At 39.9% G+C, this 21,995-nt stretch overlaps 1 protein-coding gene across 3 annotated transcripts in view; it reads left to right on the top strand.

Moving 5' to 3' along the window:
• LOC117295393 (tyrosine-protein phosphatase non-receptor type 9-like) overlaps nt 1-21,674 on the top strand; it is a 37,452-nt gene extending 15,778 nt beyond the window's left edge. For all 3 annotated transcript variants that reach the window (XM_033778028.1, XM_033778027.1, XM_033778029.1), the window contains exons 4-10: nt 538-662; nt 12,670-12,886; nt 15,589-16,511; nt 17,300-17,460; nt 18,505-18,734; nt 19,347-19,554; nt 20,827-21,674. In XM_033778028.1, coding sequence (XP_033633919.1) covers nt 538-662; nt 12,670-12,886; nt 15,589-16,511; nt 17,300-17,460; nt 18,505-18,734; nt 19,347-19,554; nt 20,827-21,053 — 2,091 coding nt within the window. In that variant the 3' untranslated portion in view covers nt 21,054-21,674. The remainder of the gene's footprint in view (nt 1-537; nt 663-12,669; nt 12,887-15,588; nt 16,512-17,299; nt 17,461-18,504; nt 18,735-19,346; nt 19,555-20,826) is intronic.
• Nucleotides 21,675-21,995: the final 321 nt, after the last annotated feature.

Below are 21,995 nucleotides of genomic sequence, written 5' to 3'. Positions count from 1 at the left end.
TTGAGTTTGACCTTTTGCCAGGATCATATGTAATATATCTTTGGATGTACAGACCCAATTTGTTTTGGACGTCAGATGGTGTAATGTTTCCAATTTCGCTCTGAAAGAGTATCAAATAATTGACAGTTTTTACTATTTTAAAGTGAGGTTAGAGACATGTTATTTTATCCCCCACTTGAGGACTCTACAATGTATCTAGTGGAAAATTAGATTATCACACACTTGAATCTGACTTTATAGCCCCTCGTGAAGTCTTTCAGTATTAATTTTGGTTTTTACCCATACACCGATGTGTGTTAGCACTGTATACTCAGTACTCAGTTCTGTGAAAAAAATCACAGGCATATTACTCAAGTGGGATTCGAACCCACGACCTTAATAATTCCAGAGCGGTGACATTCCATCTATAAGTCTTTCTTTACGGAGCATTTTTCAGTTTTATCTCAATGGTTTAAGACTTCATTGTTTAAAATTTAAAATGACAAAACATTCAAAAGTAATGAATAAACTTCTTTTCACCATGCGTAAACACTACAGCCACAGCGGGACACAACGGGTGCGGCCATTGCATTGTTCTCAGCTAGATTGCATACGCCTAACTCAGTTCCTATGCAGGCCGTCTTACAAGCTGCTGTGTTCCAACTTGACCATGCGTTATCAGAGTAAGTCCATTCCTATTTTTTTATAAAAAAAACAAACTTCGTCATGTACTGTTTTTCTCCTTGTTGTCTATAAATAAAGTCTGTATTGCGTCCCTTACATACAACTGATCAGAAGCAACTGATTTTAAACTGAACAGAAAAAAAACAAAACATAAAGGTCGCATAAACGAAACTGGTCACCATTAAGCTGTCAAGCAGAAAAAGTCTACTGCTTACATGTACATGTAGCTCATTTGTTGGCAAAGCAAGAAATGACCGGGGTATCAGTCACAGCAATTGGTAAATGTCTGTATGGTGTTCTGTCTGGTAACCTATGTTTGCTAAGCAGAAGTTTTTTGTGCTAAGCAATTTTTTGTGCTTACAGGCTTTTCAAATGAAATTTAAGCATAATGAAATTTAGGCTTAATGAAATTTGGGCCAGGCCAGGGAACTAAGGGAAAGTATTTTGAAATGATCTCTTCACAGGTACATGTAAGTTGTTTCCCATTGGACTACATATGTACATGTAGGCCAAAACCAAATCCATTCCAGGAGTCTGTTCTGTCATCAGGGAGTTGACTTCCCAAGTAATGGTTGATAACATAAATGCAAACCTTTTGTTTAACTTTTTTTTATTATTGAGAATTGAGATGCTGTGTATTATAAGCTCATTTAAACTGGAGACACAAATAAATGTACCCAAGGTGAAGATGACTTCAATTCACCTGACCTCAAAACACAGATGTTTCCAATTACACAAAATCAATCAGGCATTATGGAAACCCAGACCTCATGATGTGAAAGAGATACATCTCATAAGGCCATTTTATTCCTAATACTTCCTTCACACATGTATTGCTCTATCCATGTGATGGCAAAATGAGAAAAGTAGTTTTGTAAAGGACATACATGATCTTGTTACACAAGCACTACATTCACATTCAAGTAGTTTTTACGGAACTTACATGTACATTTATACAAAAGTGCAGATTTTAAAAGAATATTTGTTACAAACGGTCTGGTTATCCTGTTCGTTAAGGTTGATTTATACTTCGTGCGACTGCTTAAAGGAACACATTGCCTTGGATCGGACGAGTTAGTCTTTGAAAAGCGTTTGTAAACCGTTTGTTATAGAATGCATATGGGTAGAAAGATGTTTTAAAAGTAGAATATAATGATCCACACAAGTATTACTCGAAATTGCATGGTTTTCCTTTTGCGTCGCGAACTAACACGGCCGGTTATTTACGGGAGTCAAAAATTTGACTCCCATAAATGGCCGATCGTGTTAGTCAACGAGGTAAAAGGAAAACCACACAATTTCGAGTGATACTTGTGTGGATCATTGTATTCTACTTTTAAAACATCTTTCTAACCATTATGCATTTTATAACAAACGGTTAAAAATGCTTTTCAAAGACCATCTCGACCAATCCAGGGCAACGTGTTCCTTTAATGCATCCGATAATGTGAATTTGAATTGAAATGCAAAGTCAGATTAATTTCATTCAACCAAAAATTGATACGCATTAAATTTGCGTTAGCATGTGGAAGTGTGTTCATACATACATGTACTTTGGTCAGTGCAAGGATCTTTTCATAAATTTCCTAGCATTCTTTCCAATCTTTTTCCAATTTCTTTCCATGAAGTCACTGCCTCTGTAGGCTTACTCTGTAGGCTTACATGGTACTACTGTACAATACCCATGTCTACATAGTTGTAATATTGGAAACAATATTTGGGAGAGAATTTTTCAAGTAGTTTATGATGTGAAAACCAAATGAAGATATTATGCAAATTTGACTGATTTCTATACATCAAGCTTGCAGGTTCTGTGTCTGGAGTCCATCTCATTTGTTAAACAACCTAAGGGAAATGCAATGACAGATGTTATCACTCCACCCGACCATTCTTCAGATGATCACATTATAAAGCTATTCACAATTTTTACATTCCAATCTTTCCCCTTTTAAAACACGACGGCACTTTTTTTAAAAAACTGCTGGGCGTCAGTTTCCTCCCGTTCATTGTTTTATCGACTAGACTTGTATCCTGAAGACGTTATTGCTACATATAAGCCAATCGGCTTAAGCAGTCCATACCTTGTTGGAATGAATATTGATTGAATAATCAGGACGATGATGTCCGTATAATAATGTGAGTCATCACGGGGAAAGACTTGGCCAGAGAGGGCCAGAACGGAGTAAAATTTTGTTTCTCAAAAAGGCCATTGAGTCACTTTGTATCATCATTCAGCAGTAGAAGTACCCTTATATCGTTAGTGTTTTAAGGTCATGCTTTGCCAGAAAATGACAAGGAGATGTTGTATTAAAGTGAAGAAATTAGAATTGATGTGAAGGGTTTAGCTGGAGGTTTAGTGGTGGGAGGGGGATTGGTGGGGGAGGTTCTAGTTGTACATTGTAGCTCTCTGAGGTCAGGATGTGATACATGTTGTCCTCTACATGGTACATGTAGATGCAAATGCTCCTAGAAATATTGGCCTCGGAGGCATACACTGTACGAGATAACTGAAGAATAATGAGTTGCATTTTATAGTAGTCGTCATATTAATGCCAACGATTTACCTGTACACCGGGTAACACATCACGTCGATACATGTACCATTAAACTCAACAGCTCAGTCTATATGAACACTATGTAATTGCTACTGTTTTTTACACTGGTCATACATGTTGAGGGATTGTGGTTTGTAGTACGTGTACCCAAAGACAATGGTAATGGACAGACATTTCTACAAGTTTAGGTACATTCGTGTAGGCAATGTAAGTTACGTACATGTATGACTGGGTCGGCTCAGATGACTGGCTGCCTTGGGCGCAGGACTTTAATAACCTCAGTGAATCAACAGTGGATTTATGTTGCCCAGAATCATTAAGGTTCAGGCAGGTGAATACTGATGAGATTTGGACTGATTCGATTCAATAGTGTTTTTGCAGGGGTTCAAACACATTTGCACAGATCAGATAATAAAACAGCCCCCCCCCCCCTATCACAAATTATGCATTTAACTGCTCTGATTATGAATTTGTACAAAGAGCTGAATATGAACATGATGAATAAATTCATCCAAACTTGCTACCTGCAGACAATGTTCTCATCGTTTTGGTAGCCAAAAACAAACCTGCTTTTTGCATTCATTAATTTACTTTTAATCAAAGTGCATGAATTTTATTATAATTTTGGGGGTATATATTGTAAATTGACATGCCGCTTTCTTTACACCTGTACTTGTACATAAAATACATATACCAACTTGAATATATTCAAACTCCAAAGCAATATCTTTTTAGAATGCCTAAATAATGAGAATTTAAATGCAACCGTTGGCAAAAGAACATGCTGCATTCATGATGTAAATTGTAACTATTTGGATCTATAACCATAAGTACACTGAACAGCACATTTCCCCTTTGTCAATGTCTGTGCATACATTAAATACAATGTACCACCACTGTACCAGCAGTAAAAACGCAAACCATCCCAATCCAATGCCCCCAGGACGTCACTTATGAGGTCACTTTCTCACAGTGTCCATTGATGAAGCAGCGGCCAGTTGTTAATTTAAACATTAGCCACGCTGTTGTTCGGTGAACAGTGGACGCTCGGTATATCAAACAGATAGGTCTGTTTCCTGTGACTCAGCACTTTGATTAGTATCCCCCCCCCCGACCAACATTTGCATTTGATCAAGTTACGAGATGCGGAATGTTTCTAATGAAATTGGCCAGACCAGCATTTGGAGATTTTCATCCTCTTCGAGATCCATTGGGAAACCATGGTCTTTGATTCACAACTTCAAGTTGAGAGGCGATTACTTATTGTTGTGTACACAATGACACAATCAGGGCCAAATTTCATGGCCCTGCTAACGCCGAATTCTGGGCCCTGCAATCACAAGTTTCTGCGTTAGCCTTGTAAGTGTAGAATGTCTTGTAACGTGGAGTATGCGTACGCACAAGCCAAAAACAAAAATGAAATGAAGATGGCGCGCACCGTACGTATTATTATTATTATTGTTATTTTTTTTTTTTTTGCTGTAATAGTCCTCTTTTTGACATTACATCAACTATATAATTAACTTTGTTATTTCAAATCTGCATTATCATCTACCGAAAAATACAATGTTATTATATTTGTGACAAAGATATATCGTATGCTTATCCGCAATTTAAAAGACCACTCGCCAACAGCTCAGAAGTATGATGGCGTAAAAATTGCCACAGTTCGCCAATGGTGGCGGTGCACAACTCATTCCACTTGAAGTTGTTGGCGAACGTGCGCAACTGTTGGCAACGTTTGCGCGAGTGGAACGCACCCCCGGTCTAGACTTGTTTGAGCAACAAAGTGGTAACTTCCTACATGTACAAGGAAGATGTGAATGGGAATAGTTTAAAGGGGCACCAAGGCGGTGGTCAGGATCCAGATGTCATAGTGATATCTTTCCTTTCCTGGCACCTCTAGGACCCTGGTTTGATTCACTTGGCTTTGACGTGTGATCTGGCTTTGCCAGCCTGTTTGAAATCTGGTATTAAAAATAGCTAAGAAGTTTGTTTTCCCAGAACTTGGGAAAGTACTGAGTATACTGAGTAACAGTGTAAGGGTTAAACAAATTATTTATTATCCCCCATACAAAACTAACTTGTACATCACTGTAAAGCAATGAGGTTTTTGTTTGATGACAATAAGGATTATTGGACAATTCACGGTTGCATCATATTAAACAAATCATCTAAGCATGCGCAGTCGTCAAAACACTGGCTTATCTCCCCCTCAAAGTGAAACGTCAGATCAAGCTTGTCAACCTTAAGGGTAGCTGTTTTTTAAAAGTGACACCGAACCATTAACGTTGTGACGGTCATCTCGCACTCTTGTCTTTTTATCCAATGCTTTGTGCAGCCTACATGTATGTAGTCTGTTCGATCTAGACCCCCCCCCACCACACACACCCCTACACACTACTGCAACTCCATTTCCTCACACATCAACTCAATTGTTCCTGAACAGACACCATGCCAAAGACTCCTAGGCCGAACAGTTAGACCTCTAAGGTCTGTACAGTGTCCGGTTTAATCAAATAAAGTTGCCGATTCCTGAGAGAGCTGAGTGGATTGGTCATAGACTAAAAGCATTTTGGAATCCCACCTAGCAATTCATGTCCCAAGAACGGATGATATTGATGTGTGTCGGGTCATGCAGTTGTGCGTACATGTACATGTAATACATGTACACAGTACATGCAGTAAGGTGATATTTTACTCCAACAGTTACAGGAAAGTTAGGTGATAGATTTTTGAGTTCAATGCGTATCTTTCTTGAAGCACAGACATGAGAATAGAATGTGCCATCAATGTGACCAACATTCCTTTGAAACACTGATAGCAAATTTTAAAGCATATTATTTGCAACACTGTGGTTCACACTCGGTATGAGACAAATCTGATGAACCATACTTTGTGGTTAATTAAAATTGTATCCCCTTAAGGTGATCCCTCTGTTGCCACTTCTCAAGTTGTATTGCATACTTGGGTGTGATCCCTGGCTTCAGACTGGCATCCCAATATTGACTGCCAACATAGATCTTAGAGGTAGATATTTCAGCCCTAGCACAATAATCCGGTCAGAAAATCTCAATTCTCATTTCTGAAAAAAACAAAAAAAAACACACATTTTGAGCTTAAATATAAGTTTCCCCTCAGAATTTGCTGAGTTGTTGAAATGTAAACCTTCTTAAAAAGGATTTGAGGCATTGCATGGTGAGGTATCAATATATATTTGGTTTGCGGTAACACCGTGTGTACATTGTATCTACTTGCCAGGTAGAGTTTGTTCTTAGAGAACTGTCTTGCTTAGTTCTACTACCGCGGAGTAGATTGTTCGGGTGTTCGGGAGACTTCTCAGTTCTGAAAAGAACTGTCCTTCTTTTTATTAACTACATGTATACTTGAGACTACTACTTCATCTTAAAGTGAATCGTAATTAACTGTAATACTGCGGAGTCAGTTCTTGGGTTGGTCTCAACGTTTTGACTACATTGTACGTAGCTTGCTCTAGTCATCGTCAGGAAACCTTCTTTGTATATAAACAAAATCCTCAAGAGATAAAACGGATACGTCAAGCAAATGTTTTAATGTAGCGTTTCCCGGGAGAGGACAGGATTCTCAGAATGAGGTAGTAATTGGTGGAATGACGAAAGTTAATCATTATATGCCAAAACCCATGAACGTTTGAATTGATGAAAGCCTGCTCTCTAATTAGCGCTCATCATTATAAATGTTCCGGAAGAGCATGACACTCCCAAATAAAACCTGATTAAAAGTATCTATAAATGTTTTGCAATTCCCGGATCTCAAACAATCAAAATTTTACTTCAATCAATATCACCTACGCCGAATTCCTGTTAACTTAAATTCATCTATTTCCTATGAAGGAGAGCAATTTTGTTGCTTTGTGTGCCCAGCCCGGCTATAAAATGACTCATTCCTTTGTTAAACAGAACCAGTGACGAGCTGGAATTTAATTTTAGCTAGCACAAGTGCATTTTTATTTGTCATAATAAAGCGGCATATCAGAGGAAGTGATCCGTTATTGATATGAAGATTCAAACCGAAGGGTTAGGTACTTTTCAATCCAAGTTTCTTATTAACCTAATCACTTAGCCCATTTCAAATAATCATTTGATGATTGTGCAAAAGTTAAGCGAGCATCACTAGAAAAACAACAAACAGTTGTGCCTTGGACAGATATCATTCTGACGATCTGGGCGATCAGACCTGATTGTTTTTTTTTCGTCACCGCTGGTGAACAGACTGCTTTAGGATGGAACTTGGAATACAAACACAGCATTATTGCGGAGTTCTTATCAATGAGCGCAATGTTGTTCTGATTCTCATCAATCGTGCACGTCACAACCGAACATATCTGTGAGTATTTTTGTAAGAAACGACGCTTTTTAATCGAAGAGTAGAACTGATTTGAAGACTCTTTTAGCATGACACATTTATGTGGTGGTGTTGATAATTGTTATCCTGTGAGTGATATCCGCAAGTTGGATCAGTGGTGTAAGGAGCTGAAACACTTAAAGGCACTGGACACCTTTGGTAATTGTCAAAGACCAGTCTTCTCACTTGGTGTGTCTTAACATAAAATAACAAACTCAATTGGTCGTCAAAGTTGCAAAACAATAATGAAAGAAAAAAAACCCTTGTCTTTCAGATGCTTGAATTTGAGACCTCATCAGCTGAGGTCTTGAATTCAATTCAAATATTTAAGTGAGAAATTACTTTATGGAAAGGTTTGCGGTAACACCATGTAATGACTACATGTATCTCTAAATGATCCATGAGTGGGGGAAATTACTTCTTTCTCAAACACTACATACCACGTTACTTTAGAGGGAGCCGTCTCTCACAATGTTTTATACTATTTATCTGCTCTCCATTTGCTCCTTACCAAGTAAGTTTTTAATAACTAAACTATTTTGAGTACATGAAATTGCCAATAGTGTCCAGTGCCTTTAAAGGGAGGGTACCCCTTTGGTAATTATTCCAAAAATGAATGACTGTAAAATTGTACTAGGTAAGAAGCACTTCATCTGTTGATGGTAGCTTAACATTTTGAGAATTAGTTCCCTCCCTTCAACCTTTCAAAGGAATGTAGTTTTCGAGAAAGGGACTCAAAAACGTTTTAATCTGAGAAACGTTTCTACATCATTCAAGACACACATGTATTTCTCAGATTGTGTATTCCGACCAAATAATACGGATTATTATTCCTGCTTGGACTCAGATGCACAGATATTTGGCAATATATCTGGAACTTGCAGTTGCAAGGAAAGGCCTGCATTGGACTGCATGTATTTTTTTTTTCTTTGAGTAACGGCACTCTGGACTACATTCCTGTACCCGAATGTCAAAGTGTAAGGACACTGTTTACACACAGTAGTTTAACAATGGTTTATGATTGTGAATTGTTGAAGTTAGTTACATTGTACAATGTGCAATGTTCAATGGGTTTGTTGATCTGTTGTGATATATTTCTAAGAACCCTGTACCAGTGTGTGCACCCCAATATTTATTATGATAAATCTGATATTTCTGATATCAACATGCGACACAAAGTTGTTATTGTTGTTAAAATCTCTCCATGATTGAAGCTCCAATTTCTGTGTTGTACACTGTACGTATGTATGTGGACTGCTACATGTACATGTAATACAAAAAATCACAAGTCACTACTCTTGACATCTCTTAAGTCTCCTGACGATAACTGGAGTATGGCAGTCATAACATATAGAATAACCAAACAGCTTTTCTTAGAGCTTACACCTCTTCGCTCTTAAGTAGTAGTATATCATTTACCCAACGAATTCATCATCAGCAATTCATGAGTTAAATGTACAAAGTACAGTACCTACCGGTATTAGTATACGTACTAAAAGTACTTACTGTATGTACACGTTAAATGTAAAGAACCATACGCGTACACGTATTGATAGGCCATTCACGCAAAGCTCATCATTTAAATTGAATTTTATAGTTCCCATCAAATTCTGGTATGAAATATTCATGAATGGAGGCCAGAAGTGGGGAATTGACTGTTCCCTTTGTATAAATGCCTGTTGTTTAAAGGCAGTGGACACTCTTGGTAATTACTCAAAATAATTATCATTCTTGATTACGAGTAATGGGGAGAGGTTGATAGTGTAAAACATTGTGAGAAACAGCCCCCTCTGAAGTGACGTAGTTTTCGAGAAAGAAGTAATTTTCCGCGAATTTGATTTCAAGACCTTTAGAATCTTAGAAGTTTAGAATTTGAGGTCTCGAAATCAAGCATCAGAGAGCACACAACTTTCTGTGACATGGGTGTTTTTCTTTCATTATTATCTCGCAACTTCGACGACCGATTGAGCTCAAATTTTCACAGGATTCTTATTTTATGCATAAGTTGAGATACACCAACTGTGAAGACTTGTCTTTGACAATAACCAATAGTGTCCACTGTCTTTAATATCTACCAGTACATGATGTACAGTTATTTTGTTTTAGCCAGAGGGATGTCAGTGTATCTTTTACACCCTGTACATAATTTATGGTGTGTTATTTTAGCCTGTTACATGCATATTAAAAAAAATAGATACATGTGTACGTACATGTACGAACACCCAGTTTATTCATTATCATTTTCGTGTTGAAGGGAAAGTACGTTTGGTAATCACTGGAGTGTTATTAAAATGAAAGGCAATAAAAACCATTGATTAGAATGTACGGCAGGATTCGATCATATAAAGCATTTTGAGAAGCAATTCACTTTCGAAGTAATGTGGTTATATATAAACAAATTTGCAAAATTTTAATCTGAGCTCTGTATGTAAAAAATTCCTTTTATAGGGAATATTTTTCCTGCTAGGACATACATGATTCGCTCCGGATACTCAGCAATACATGTATCTCAAAAATTAAACCACCTGACATTTCACATGTTATCTTTACTGTATTATAGGCACTAGGCCCTATAGGATTTAAACAATCAAATGCTGGTTCAAAATCAAATACTTTGCCTTTAAGCATTTAGCCTGTTTTCCATCTCAACTCTCCAGACTTTTTTTGCACATCCTGGCAAGAGAAGAAGAATTGTGCCATATATGTGGCCTCTATCTGTAGCATGGGATTCTGCCACCAAGAAGCAGCATACATTAAATTTGTCATCCTTAAATTTCAAATCATAAGTTCGTCGGTGGTGTGTGTCAGAATCAGATTTTGAGAAATCCATATTTTCTTCTCCCCCCATGCAGTTATTTTTTTTTTGGCGAGCTTTTGTTGTTCACTGAGGCTGGGACTGATGTCTGAGTCACTCGTCAGTGGCCTCCTCACAATTCACAATGACTAAGCCATCACCTAGACCATCTCAGTGAAGCGTTTTATAACTGAATGAATCGACAACCTAAATCTAATTTTATATCCATGCAGAGGAAAGAGTGATTTATGTTGACAGTTAAAGTGAACTCAAATGCAGCTGGAAATTTATTTCATTTTCATATTAAGATGCGAGTACAATGTAGACAATTAACATGTTTTCAATGAAAATATTTCGGCTGTGTTTTTGTAATCTTTTGTTGGGGTAGGAATTATTTGAATGAACTACATACATGTAAGAGAACTTTCAAAACGCTACTTTCGCATTTCGGGATAGAATCAGTTTTCCGTCAGTGGGGATCTAATTGCTTTCTGTGGATAATAAAAGTATAGGCCTACGTGTACATTACCAGAGAGTGTCCAATTTTGGTAGGAGTGATAGGAAATCACTCCAAACGGATGACTCAAGTCAGAATATTGAATTCTGAATTTCTACACATGTTCCTATTGGCAGGAGGAAAAGGGAAATGTTTTCTTAACCGGTCACTTGAGGAGAAATAAATAACTGACGGTTGCCTTTTTGTATTTTTTGGGACCCTTATTTTTTTGATTTAAGGAAGTCTGATCGAATGATTCAGGGATATTTTTAAAACGGTTATTTGTTCAACGTTTGAATATTTTTTAGGGACACATTTCACACATGACATACACATTTGTACCAGGCCTGATACTTCACGGAGGCAACAGAGGCGATTGCCTCCGTTGCCCCTTGCCATTGCCTTGGTGCCCTTGAAATGCTCCAGTAGAACTCTACAATTTCCTCATACATGTAGGGTGCCCTTTGTCAAGGAGAAAATGCCTTGGTGCCCTTTCAAAAACTAAGCATACAGGCCTGATGTACATCTGGAATAAATGTACTAAAATAAACACTGTGTACATGTGCTTTAGAGGTAGGAATCTCCCTCTTGAAAGATGAAAAAAAAGAATACAGATCAAATTTGTCCAGGGCTCGAACTTGGGAGGGACAATCTACAAGACGGCAGGCCTTGTTGATCAAAATGCTTGCTGTACCACAGATGTTATTATCAAGACCAGAAACAAAATGAGAGCAAACTTCCTTTTCTTTATTTGAACAAGCACTTGAAACCAATGAGGCATATTTTGGGGAAGTTTGATCTCAACTTGTCGTCAGTTGGCATTTTAGTATTCTTCATTGTTCAACAGAATTGAAAGATATTTCATCAGACTCAAAGTCATAATTTGAAAACAAACTGCTCCTATATTGTATTACACATCAAGGTTTTGTAAGGTTTATAACGAACAGAAGATCGCCAGTATTTGTCTAGTTACTGTTGTCTTGAGAGAGTAATACATGCTATAATAATAACGTATTTTTAATTTGTGCCCTTAACCCAAACAAGGTCATGAGGCACTTTACAGAGGTTGAACATAATAATTCAGAAATACTAAAAGAAAAAACCATAAGAGTACAATTTGGAATGATTTGAATTGTCAGTCTTAAATGATAGGTTAATGACATGAATGAGAAAACTTGTAAAACAATCTTTGGCCCTCATATTTACAACATCAATAATTAAAGACACTGGACACTATTGGTAATTGTCAAAGACCAGTCTTCTCACTTGTTGTATCTCAACATATGCATAAAATAACAAACCTGTGAAAATTTGAGCTCAATCGGTCATCGAACTTCCGAGATAATAATGAAAGAAAAAATACCCTTGTCACACAAAGTTGTGTACGTTCAGATAGTTGATTTCGAGACCTCAAGTTCTAAACTTGAGGTCTCGAAATCAAATTCGTGGAAAATTACTTCTTTCTCAAAAACTATGGCACTTCAGAGGTAGCCGTTTCTCACAATGTTTTTCTACCATCAACCTCTCCACATTACTCATCACCAAGAAAGGTTTTATGCTAATAATTATTTTGAATAATTACCAATAGTGTCCACTGCCTTTAAAGCGGCAGGCCTTGAACTACACGGAGGCCATAGAAGTACATGTTGTAGGCCATGAGTGGATGGGACAAGGGTTGATGAAACTGTGTTTTTTACAAGATTTAACTCTCTTGATTGTTCCCTAAATATTTTGATTATTTGTTATTGATTGATAATTTTGATTTTTCTCGCCACCAGCAATGAAACGCAGCGTAACGGTCTAACCTGCATCTATAACATGACAGAGTCGACCTTTGCCAACTTTGACATGCACCTGGGCAAGAAGCTACTGGGCATGCTCCGTGAAGGTTACCCGGCCCGTTTGAAGCGTGTGTACGTGGTGACGCCCCCGCTGTGGTTCAAGGCTATGTACAAGCTACTTGCCCCACTCCTCAAAGAGAAAATGAAAGAAAGAGTAAGTTGGTTTATTACACTTCTACATGGATATAAATCTGTAAAGGTTGTGGTAGCTCTTAAAAGAGGCTGTGTCGTCATGATCTTAAAGGCATGTAGATGTACAGCATGCCAATTTCATGAAATTCAAGGATTAAGGGCCAGTCAGACTGCAGCGATAACTAAAACGATAATGACCACAGCGCAAAGAGAATGCACTCTATTGGTTGAATTGCTCCGGGCAGAATACACGCACACATATTCCACAAATCGAGGGCGTGCATTGTTAACGTTCTCGTTTTCGTTCTCGTCATCAGGGCCAGTGTGGCCGGGCCTTTAATCCTATCTCGAGTTACATGTAGGACTAGTAACTCGTCCTTTGTCCTTATGTACTTACATTTTAACATGTAGGATGGGTTAAATGCGTTCTTACGTCTACGGATACAGAATTTAACTCGTCCTCAGCCCTAAGATTAATCCTAAGTTAGGAAGAGTTTGGTGAAATAGGCGGCTGTACATGGAATTATGAACTCTCACCCAGTTACATTACGTTGCGCACTTTCTGTTACATTGTAGGTACATAGGATGGTGAGGGGGGGGGGGGCGCATGTGCAGCAACTGCGTGTGAGTTCATGTTTTCATAAACAGCCAGTAGGCCTGCTTTGATCCAAGATAACAAAGCCCCTTTAAGTGACTACTACCACCACCTCCGGATAACCTACATTACGGGTCGTACAATCGATGACACTTTTTGAGTACATAAAAAAGATTGTACATCAAGTACATGTACGATAATGATGCTTTTGAAATACATAAAAGTAGATCAAACGTATTCGACCTTGGCACTGAAATACTTAACTCCAATTCACAACATGAAAGTGCATTGGCAGTAGAGTTGCCTTCAAGCAGTTATGACTACCAAACATGACGGCACCTAGTTCCCAAAGGAAGTAGCCAGTACAGGATGCTTTCTAGCGCAAACCTTGTGACATGTAGTCATTCCAGTTTGCAGGAAATTCTCCTCAACTTTGTAATATACACGCACCCTCTGGGAGAGTGGTTGAACTTTGATACTGGTACCCTGTAGCTTTGCTTTGTATTTTTCACTGGGATGGATGAAGCACGTTGATGGTTACCAGGTTGAAAGTTGGCCTGTTTGATTGTTTGGGTTGGGAAGGGGGAGGGGGGGGGGTGGGGCGGCGGCTTAAAGATATTTCTGATCTAAGATCAGGGTCCCATTTCATAGAGCTGCTTAGGCACAAAAAGATGCTTAGCACAACTAAATTATTCTTACGAGTATGAGGTTAGCAGCCAAAGTACCATGTCCCGCATACCATTTATGAATGGTTTCCTGCTCATTTCTGCTACTAAGCAGAGAGTTGTTTTAAAAGCAGTATTTTCTGCTTTAAAAAGCAGCTCTTTGAAATTGAGCCCCGTTCAGAGACTTTACGTGTAGTGTAGCCCATCAGTATTTTTTAATCGGTCTGGCTACCATGAACTCTGCAAAATCTATGCATTGAAATTGAAAATTTTGATCGAAATTTTTGTAAGAGGTTGGGGGTCAGGCAAACCATGAGTTCAAAAGTTGAGGCTGTTAATGTTACATAACTTTGTCGGGGGGAGGGGGGGGGGGGGGGGTGGGGAGGGCTATGAGACAGTGTACACATTGTAGCTTCCAGGAAAAAGGGCTAGTGGGATCACTATGAGGTACAAGGGGTGTTATACATCTGGGGGGGGGGGGGGGGTCCTTATTGTTTAGGTGAGGGGGAGGGGTCAGTATCTTGGCAAATAGACAGTTGATTGGATAAAAACTTCCAGGTTACTCTATGCTGTTCTTTTCCAACAAATGTCTAACACTCTAAGTCCAAACAATTTTAATGGAACCACTTGGTACTGACATGAGTGAGGTTGGCTCAGTGGTTTCTGTTCCTGCCTTTCATCTCTGTGGACCCCAGTGCGACTGGTTCCGGAGTCCTGCATGTGGACGATGGTGGAAGGGGTTTCCTCCCACGTGTTTAGCTGAAACTTCTTGGTTTTCTTCTCTCCAAAAAAAGTTGGCCGACTTACATTGATCAGATTCAGATTCTGAAAAAATGTTTTCTTGGGCGGATTCAGAGAAACTTGTCAAAGTTAATCTACATGTATGTCACACATTATCGATTTCTGCATACATGTAGTAAACAAAAACTTCTTTTGGCATCGAGCACTTTACACTAATTTATTTTCCAGATTAAAAGTCCCTATGATCTTGGTCAATAGTGCATCGAGTTGATCTTGTTGTGGGGGTGGAAGTGTTATTCAAATTCACTGGCACACTAATGTCAATTGATTGGTTTACCAGTCCCTTGGTATACATTTTGATGCACCTGCGACTTGTTCCAGACCATCGGGATCACATCAAACAAGTTGAAATTGTTCTACTCTTGCGACTGTAATTTTTTTTTTGAGCTGTGACTGTTTCAGATTGTCTCGAAATAGTTGCATTAATTAACGCTCAGGTCGTAAATAATCGCTGACTGAAAAGTTCAGGCAGTGTGATCCTGAAAAGGCAGTCGCTGACTGTTTTTTTGTTGACGCAAAGGTCGACGTAAGGCTGGCTTAAGGTGTCAAAAACTTGCACTATCTTATTCTTGAATCCATTTGCGAAGGCATGTTCATACGTACATTGTAGGTTGACTGAATTGTGATGATTGTGGAACCCTTTTTCTGTTTTTATTTCTGTAGGTAACATTAGTAAGCGCAGACAGACTATGTCGCTTCATTCCAGCTACAGCATTGCCTCGTGAGTTGGGAGGAATCTCAGAAGTCAACCATCTAGACTGGCTCAACTCCTGCATCAACCATTCAGGTGAAAACAATCGCAACTCACAGGACCTCAGTGACGAGTTTGCCGACAGTCTAGACGCCCTGGAGGCCAACCGGCAGGCCGTAGAACTCTTTGGTGCAATCTCGTTCCCCTCCAAACCGCTGTCTTATTTAAATCATCAAACGCACGCCCAAGGGAGGTCGCGGGAGAGGACGTCAAGTACAGGGTCGGATGCCGGGATCGGAGTGAATATCCCGAGTCAGACGGGCAGTGCAGGCAACTCAGTACCCCCGAGCCCGACGGAGACACGCAATGTGGCGCAAGACATCGCCGATCACATGAATAAGTTTGATGAACTTGGTAGCAATGCAACGGAGAGTGACGGGGTCAGGATCAATACCCAGCGAGATATGTTTGTCAGGACTGACCATCACCCTCATCCCCAGGTGGTCAAAAGTTGCGTCGCCAGCGATGACGATGAAGAGGAGAAAGGGCAGCTCGAAGCCCGGGAAAAGCACGAAACGGAGCCAGTACGGGAGAGCGTCTCAAACCATATAAATGCATCCCAAACAAATCACAGTTATGATGATCCGAACGATATGCCCTCGGAACCCCCACCGAAGCCGCCCCGTCCACAGGAGCAAGTCTGTGTCACCAGCCCAGCGGTGTCGGAAAGGGGCAAAGGAGGGGAGAATGGTGTGTCCGTACATCAGCCTACAAGTACCGGTATGGACTTAGATGGTCTAGTTGAGTACGTGATTCAGACCAGAAAGAAAGGATTGTACCAGGAATATGCAATGATAAGAGCCGAACCACCTGCAGGCAATTTCAATGTTTCAAAGTAAGTTTACCAATCCCCATAATTCCTGGTTGTAGTGAAGAAGATTTTCTGCAAGACATTCACAAACGCTAAACCATGGAATTCCTCGTACTGCATTTTTTTTGGCATGCCTTCGAAGCCATTATCCAATTTGCTCTTTAAAGAAAAAATTTAAAAAGTAAGCTAAAGTAATCGGCTTGATACATACGTGACATATAAGAATGTCTGTGTCCAGTATGAGCAGTAGCCTAACCAGTAGAGGGAACTATGTGGGTTTGTATGGCCTACCCTCCTAGAACATTTTTCAATAGGGACAATACAATGTAGGTACTCACTAGTTGGTTCTTTGTTTTCATGGGTCCTCACTAGTCATTTGTGTACAAAAACAATGGGGATTGCTTCAATACAGGAACAACAGAGTGTACACAATAGGTGTCCTGTAACGTAATGGTCAAACATGACTGTGTGTGTGTTTGGGGGGAGGGGGTGCTGGTGGTAGCGTTGAGCCCTGCGATCAATTTGTGACCCACTCATCTAATCATCTTGAATACTCTTAAATGTACCTGTTCCAAATCTGTTGGCTAACGTGCCTTTGGTTATGTTGGCTCCCATCTCTTGAGAAACCTTCCTACAACATCCGCTCTTCTACCTCAGGTTCAAACTGAACTGTATCGATTCTACAATGTTCCAACTTCACAGCGTCTTAATCCAGATCTAAGGATTTGTGTGTTATTATACAACAACCCTGTATTATTATTACTATGATTATTGCTGTTATCTTATCATGACCTCTAACCTTTCACCCTTAGGCACAAGTATAACTTGCCAAAGAACAGATACGCTGACGTCCTCTGCTACGACCATTCGAGAGTGAAGTTACACACGATAAACGGCGATCCTTATTCGGACTACATCAATGCTAACTATATGGATGGTTACAAGCAGAAAAATGCATTCATTGCAGCCCAAGGTGCGTATTCAAGAGATATTGGCATTTACATGTAGGCAATTTTTTCCCCCCTCAACTTCGTACCTGTACAAGTCTCTAAAATACAGCCCTGTTGATACATTGTTGCCATGGCCTCTGTCCTTGCCAAGTGGTGGATTGCACACAGAGTTAAAGGCAGTGGACACTATTGGTAATTGTCAAAGACTAGCCTTCACAGTTGGTGTATCTCAACATATGCATAAAATAACAAACCTGTGAAAATTTGAGCTCAATCGGTCATCGAACTTGCGAGATAATAATGGAAGAAAAAAACACCCTTGTCACACGAAGTTGTGTGCGTTTAGATGGTTGATTTCGAGACCTCAAGTTCTAAATCTGAGGTCTCGAAATCAAATTCAGGGAAAATTACTTCTTTCTTGAAAACTATGGCACTTCAGAGGGAGTCGTTTCTCACAATGTTTTGTACCATCAACCTCTCCCCATTACTCATCACCAAGAAAGGTTTTAAGCTAGTAATTATTTTGAGTAATGACCAATAGTGTCCACTGCCTTTAAGACGAGTCTTATCATGAGTTAGGATGAGTTACTCGAGAATATCTCCTAGAACTAGTCCTAAGCTAGGGTTAGTCCTAACTCTTTGTGAAATCGACCCTGGGGCGGATTGCAATTAAACGATCAGCTAAGGAAACTGTTCAAATAGGGCCAACATGTACTAGAGGCTCTGGGCATGGTGCTTGAGAACTATTAGCAGTAGACTGACATTCGGCTACTTTTCAGAACTTGATATTAATTTAGGTTGAATGTTCCTTAATGTCAAAGTTTGGTTTTTTGTCCTTATTTTTTGGAAATCCCTAAAGGAATATACAATTTGATAAAAAGTCTCTGACAGTTACTCCTTCCCAGGTTCAAATTTTGAGGCGTAGAAACGAATATCCTATGAAATAACCATTTCTCAAAATGCTTTATACCTTTGAAAGCTTCTGTAGGCTTCTAACCAAGGATTGTTTTTTGGCATTAATTTTAAGAGTGATTACCAAATATGTATCTTGAAATTTGATTCTGTAGGTCCTCTTCCGAGAACGTTTGGCTCGTTCTGGCGCATGATCTGGGAGCAGAAAGTCCTGGTCATCGTGATGACAACTCGCACCGTGGAGAGAGGGCGCTTGAAGTGCGGCCAGTACTGGCCGGCGGAGGTGGGCTCTGAAGACAACCATAGTTTCCTCTTGGTCAAAAATATTGAGATGGAGAGACGGCGAGACTACACCATCAGTATCTTCATAGTGAAAAATACACATGTAGGTGTTCAAATTGACGTTTACTTTAAACTTCAAATTGCTAGATGCAGTACTATAACTTTCTAGTCCTCTAGCTTACATGTACGATACAGCCTGGGCCGAGACTGCCGATGTGGGTGTGCAGGCCTCAAAATAACCCTAGGCACCCACAGGAGATGCCGTGGTGCCTCGTGTGCTTTTGGTGTGGTGCCCTTTGCAAAGTACAAATTGACATTTTCCTCCTTACCAGAGGAAAATTCCTGTTCTCCTTCAAGAGTAAAGTTCTTGAAGGAGCGATATATGTACCTGGATATGACTGGTACCCCTAACCAAAGATATTAATAAATTAGGGAGACTACAATGTATTTTTTTGCAAATGGCGACCCCCCCCAAAAAAAAGGTCCCATTAGCTCCCTCAAGAGTCCTCGTTCCCATTCTTAAAACTGTGCAGCTGTGCGATTTTTGCTTTTTGTTGTACAACTACTTTTTTATGGAATTTTATGGAAGAGTTAAAAAGTAGAAAAAAAAACAAGAGCTGCTTTGCTGCGCTGCGCTGCGCTACAAAACAGCTAAATAAACATGTAAACCATTGTAGATTGTATTTAAGTGACAATGTTTAAACTTTTTCCCCAGACCGATGAAGTCCGCCAAGTTGCCCACTTTCAGTTCACCAGCTGGCCTGACTTTGGAACGCCTCGCTCCGCTCAAGCCATGCTGGAATTTAGAGAAGAAGTACGTAGCTACCAATCCAAGGCTGTTGAAGAGCTAGGATCGGTTTGGACTAGCCATCCGTTGGGACCACCTATACTGGTACACTGCAGTGCTGGAATAGGACGGACAGGTACGTTATTCTGTTTTTCTGGGCCTAATTTCATAGGGTTGCTTTAAAGACACTGGACATTATTGGTAATTGTCAAATACTAGTCTTCACAGTTGGTAAATTTCAACATATGCATAAAATATTAGACCTGTGAAAATTTGAGTTCAAGCGGTCGTCGAAGTTGCGAAATATTAATGAAAGAAAACAACACCCTTGTCGCACCTTGGTCACACAAAGTTGTGTGCTTTCAGATGCTTGATTTTGAGACCTCAAATTCTAAATGTGAGGTCTGGAAATCAAATTTTTCGAAAAATACCTCTTTCTCAAAAACTACGTCACTTTAGAGGGAGCTGTTTCTCACAATGTTTTATACTATCAGCCTCTCCTCATAACCCACTTACCAGAAAGGTTTTATGATAGTAATTATTTTTGAGTAATTACCAACAGTGTCCACTGCCTTTAATCTTTCTCAGCTTCTCAGCCAATTAATCTTTCTCAGCTCCCTGGGGAGTATACAGCCCCGGGCCTCTGTGGTGCTCTGAGGTTTTTTTTTAAAACTGAATATAAACCTTAACCATCACAGGTACTCGTTTCTACCCCTTGGTGTAGAGAAGCAATGAAAGTAAAGCATCATGCTTAAAGACACAAGTGTCTTGACTAGGATTCAAACCCACACTCTGATGACCTAACCATCTTAACGTGAAGTTTACACACTACCAATGGTTATTTATCTCTCTTTATCCACATTTGTACAATGAAAGACTTAAGGTCTGGAATCGGGGATTACACAACAATCCCTGGTAAAATGGAGATTTTGAGAATGAGTTCCAGCACCTTTTGGCCCTCTTTGTGCTACTGGTTAAACAGCATAACTCCATGAGTACGTATGTACGCTGTGCACACTACAGGATTATTTGTCTTGTCATGTTCCGGCTTGTATACATTTCTGTCAAGGGTATACCTGGAAGTTTTAAAAACAGGTATATCAATCTTCCATTCGGGTGTCCGTCACTGTCTGTCAAAGTATTGGTGTATTGAGTGTAGACACACAAGTGACAAGGTCTGCAAAGGCCACTTCAAGGTGTGGGCTACAATCAATTCCTTTCCAGCACCTACTCCTGGGGCTGCAACAGGGTTACCCCCTTTACAGTCCATACGGATGTAGGTGTATCATCCATCTGAAACACTGCCCGGTAGAGCAGAAAGCACTACCTTCCCAGGCTGCTTGTAAAACAACTCTGGTATCAAGTGGATCTCATTCAAATCATTTTCTGTTTTTTTCTCCCCCATCAGGAACTTTTTGTACTCTTGACATCAGCCTGTCTCGTCTGGTAGACATCCACACGGTAGACGTCTGTAACACGGTACGTCGTATGAGAGCTCAGAGAGCGTTCAGTATACAGACCCCTGAGCAGTACAAATTCTGCTACTTCGCTATCATTGAGTATGGCCTCACAACAAATCAACTCGGGCCAGTGGACTTCACAGGGTATAGTGATAGCTCGAGTGACAGTGAGTGAAAAGTGATAAGCCCCCCCGACCTTCTCTCGTTCCTCTCTTTTCTAGACACCAGGGGGGATCCCAGGAGTACTTTTAATAAAAGACTCTGGCCCAATTATATGGCTCTGCTTACCAGTGACAAAGAATCAGCACTTACGGAGGCAGGGAAGTCTGCGCTTACGTCAAGCGTATTTCACGGCTAGCAGGTAATTTTTGCTTTTGTGCGTTCGTACTCCACGTTACTAGGCATTCTTCACTTGCACACCTGGCGCAGAAATTCGGCAACTGCACTGTAACCAGAGAATGGTGATCGACTTCACAAAGAGATCAGACTATTTATAAGATAAATCGGTAATGTACTTGTAGTGATTTCTTTTCCGTCGTCACATTTTCTTTTTCGGTAGCAGTTTGGAACAATGATTGCATTGTGCCATAAGGCACAAGATGGGCAGCTGGAGCTCAATAATTTGTTAGATCGTTAAGTATGGTATGGGTGCCATTTCAGTAAGCAAATGTTTCATTATAGCAATGGAGCTCTATCTATTGTTACAAAGTTAAGTACATGTCATAGAGTTATATATAAGAACTAGAGGGCGCACTGGTGATGTTGCTTGCACAAACGCGACGGGACCTCAAGGAGACACGCGCGCCATTTTGTACCCGCGTTGAATATGAAGTACATGTTGGAGTTTGTGTTTATTGAACGCTGTACGCGATGCTGTTTGTCAACTTAGGAAATGGCCGCCAGCGCACATGCTGGGGCGTGTATTTAGGCCAATGCGCCCTCTAATTCTTATATATATGACTCTATGGTACATGTATGGCATGGGCACCATTTCGGTAAGCAATTGTTTTATTATAGCAATAGAGTTAATAATCTATTGTTGGAAGCTAACAATAAATTATTAGTTTGGACTGGCTGGATGGCAAGCTCATCTCACCATGCTCATAGTAATGAAGTT

This window comes from Asterias rubens, chromosome 10 (genome assembly GCF_902459465.1).
Source record: "Asterias rubens chromosome 10, eAstRub1.3, whole genome shotgun sequence".
In the NCBI taxonomy this organism is placed as follows: Eukaryota; Metazoa; Echinodermata; class Asteroidea; order Forcipulatida; family Asteriidae; genus Asterias; species Asterias rubens.
This window is presented reverse-complemented; position numbering and strand designations above follow the sequence as displayed.